Here is a 3335-nt window from a genome sequence, read left to right as displayed (position 1 = left end):
GCAACAGATGTTAGCTCAGGGCTGATCTTCCTCACCAAAAAATAATAATAATAATAACTGGTGACAAAGATCAATTAAAAGTTTTTAAATGATGCTTCTTCAGGGTCACCTAAGAATAACAGAGAGGAAGACCTTGCTACCATGTCCCCAAGATCCCTTTTCCAAGTCCAACAACATAACTTGACCTCATCTATTTTAATTATTGGACAATTATTTAGTATTTCATTTCAACAGAAAGTTGAAGTCTGAGTCAATATCCCAATATTAATATCAATATATCTACTGAATAAAATTATGTAAAAATCCCAAGCTTTACCATCAGAGAGAGAAGAGAATTTTCTTTTTGTAAAAGACTCTTCCCAGGGCTCTCTTCATGTCTCTGTTCCTCAGGCTATAGATGAAGGGGTTCAGCAGGGGGGTTACCACAGTGTACATCATAGCCATGACAATCTCCTTAACAGTAGAATTACTAGTTGATGGGCATAAATACAAACCAATAACTGTCCCATAGAACAGTGACACCACAGAGAGGTGGGAGCCACAGGTAGAGAAAGCCTTGTGGACACTCCCACCGGAAGGAAACTTGAAAATGGAAGTGACAATTCGTGCATAAGACAGGATGATGAGTAGGAATGGGATGATGAGAATGAGTCCTCCCATGATAAATATCACAGACTCATTAACTTGAGTATTGGAGCAGGACAGTTTCAGCAGAGCAGACATATCACAGAAAAAGTGGAGGATCACATTGTCTGCACAAAAACACAATCTGGCCATGAGCAGGGTGTGTAACATGGCATGGAACGTGGTCAGCACCCAGGACAGCACCACCAGGGAGAGACACAGCTTGGGGCTCATGATGCTGGTGTAGCGCAGCGGGAAGCAGATGGCCACATAGCGGTCATAGGCCATGGCCACAAGGAGGAAGCTCTCCAGATCTCCAAAAAACAGGAAGAAATACATCTGGGCCAGGCAGCCAGCATAGGGGATGGATGGGTCTTGGCTCTGCATGTTCTGCAGCAACTTGGGCATGGTTACAGAGGAAAAACAGAGGTCAGAGAAGGACAAATTGCTGAGAAACAAATACATGGGAGCGTGGAGCTGGGAGTCCAGGCAAATGAGGACGATGATGAGAAGATTCCCCAGGACGGTGGTAAGATACATGGTCAGGAACAAGGCATAGAACAGGTTTTGCTGCTCTGACTCGATGGGCAGTCCCAGCAGGAGAAACTCTGAGATGACGGTTTGATTCCTTCCTGTCATGCTCTGTCTCCAGGATCTTTAGGAAGAAATAATAGTGTCCATTAAACCTGAATTTAAAAATGAACATATTTCTATGATACATGGTCTGTTAGATGATCTGCAAAAATACCTTATATCATCCTCATCACAACAATTACAATCTCTATACACCAAATCTCTATAATCAGAATCTCTGTGATCAGAAATGACTTCTTTCTTCATTTGTCTTTAATAGGTAACAATATTCCATCCTTTCTAAAACACTCTTATCCATTAGCTTCTGAGACACAAAATGTGTCAGTTTTCCTCATACCTACCTGGCCAGACATAATCAGTAACTATAATTGACTCCTGCTTGGTCAATATCTTACATGTTCATGTTCCTCAGGGTTTTTTCCTGTACACTGTTCTCTTATAATTCTACACATACCACCAAGAAAAACTCATCTACTTAAATGGCTTTGTTTACCTTTTAAAATACGCGTGTAGAAATCTCTGTTTCAGCTCAATGGATCCCAAAAGAAATTCACGATCCCCCCCTGTCCCTCTCTCATTCATGCCTCCTCTAGTCTCCCATATCTCAGTGAAAGAGATTCAGCTGCTCCAGTTAAAAACTGGAGTGTTTTCTTTCACTCCTCCTTTCTTTCATCATCAACATCCAATCTGCCAACAAGTCCTATAGATTAATTATCTTTCTCATTCATCCACTCCTCGTCTCCACTGTCACTACCATAGACCAGGCTGATATGATATCTTGTCCATACTATTGGAACAGCCTCTTATTCACCTCCCTGCTTCCATGCTTGAATACTCTCTGCTGCAATATCTATCATTCATATTGTGGCATTCCAGGATGAAAAACTGATGATCATTTTCCATAAAGTCCTCAGGGATTCTCATTGCTCTTAAGACACGGGCAAAATTCCTTTCAAAGGCACATAAGGTGGTTTATGACCTGACCCTTGTCTACCTCCACAGCTTCATCTGGCCCCACAGTAAAATTCACATTCCCCTCTCCAGCAATGCTGTGCTTAAAAGTCACAATTTTTTGCCTCCAGCCTTTCGCACTTGCTGTCCCTCCTGCCGAGCATCCTCTTCCCTCTGCCTCCTCTCCACCTGGCTTGCCCCTACTTATCCTTCAGGTATAGTACATGTCACTTACTCAGCTAAACATTCCCTCTTATCCCACACCAGGTGAGAACTTTCTGCTATGTTCCACAGCATCCTGTACTTGCCCCCATAGCACTCAATGCCTCGGGTATTATTTGTTTATAACTGTCTTCACTATCAGATGGTAAACTCCATGTAGGAAAGGCCATGTCTGCCTTGACGATTGCAGCAGAGCTAGCACCTGGCACAATATCTGAGTATACTGGTGTTTCATAAATATTTATGGGTTGTGCTTCAAGCTGGGACATGTATTCCTCCAACATTAAAGGCAGCAAAACTCCTTTTAAGTTAGAATCACTACTCCTACCAAATCCTCCCAGAACAAGAACTCCTAGCCTCAACATTTAGCACTAAATTTGACACTTTATTACAGAATTTATGGATGCAATATTATTTCCATGGAAAATGTTAGGATACCTCAGACACACTACTCTTTTCACTAATACAGATGATGTAGAAAATATGTATATGTATATAGATATATATAGTTATAGATACAGACAAAATCTCCTATTGGTTCTGTTTCTCTGGGGAACCCTGACCAATACACCTCAGTGTGCCTCAAAGCTGACAAAGAAAGCAAAGAAGCATGAAGAGATGTTGAAAGCTGCTTCATACAGACATAACTGAGTCCAAATGATGGGATTCTCATGCCTTGAAGCTGTTTGATCCATCCACATTAACAGTTTTTACACTTGGACATTATGTACTGGCCTTATAGTGGGAAGAAACATGGATGGAAAATCATACATCTGTTTTCTCAGAATTTTGCTTTCCTGGTAAATGAATGCGACCTGACTCTTCTATCAAGAGCATGACTGGGGATCACAAACCAGGGACAGCATTTGCAGATGCTGCCACTGATGGTGCAATGAGCCTCTCATCTTCTTCACCCGTTAAGTCAGTAGTACTTAGTGTGCACG

At 41.8% G+C, this 3335-nt stretch overlaps 1 protein-coding gene across 1 annotated transcript; it reads right to left on the bottom strand.

The window, feature by feature from the left end:
* Nucleotides 1-318: 318 nt before the first annotated feature.
* LOC131417093 (olfactory receptor-like protein DTMT) lies at nucleotides 319-1263 on the bottom strand. Its single transcript, XM_058560063.1, has one exon. It carries the CDS (start codon nucleotides 1261-1263, stop codon nucleotides 319-321), a length of 945 nt encoding a protein of 314 aa, XP_058416046.1.
* Nucleotides 1264-3335: the final 2072 nt, after the last annotated feature.

This window comes from Diceros bicornis, chromosome 18, assembly GCF_020826845.1.
Source record: "Diceros bicornis minor isolate mBicDic1 chromosome 18, mDicBic1.mat.cur, whole genome shotgun sequence".
Taxonomy (NCBI): Eukaryota; Metazoa; Chordata; class Mammalia; order Perissodactyla; family Rhinocerotidae; genus Diceros; species Diceros bicornis.
Note: the sequence above shows the minus strand (reverse complement) of the source record. Positions and strands in the feature narration are given on the sequence as shown.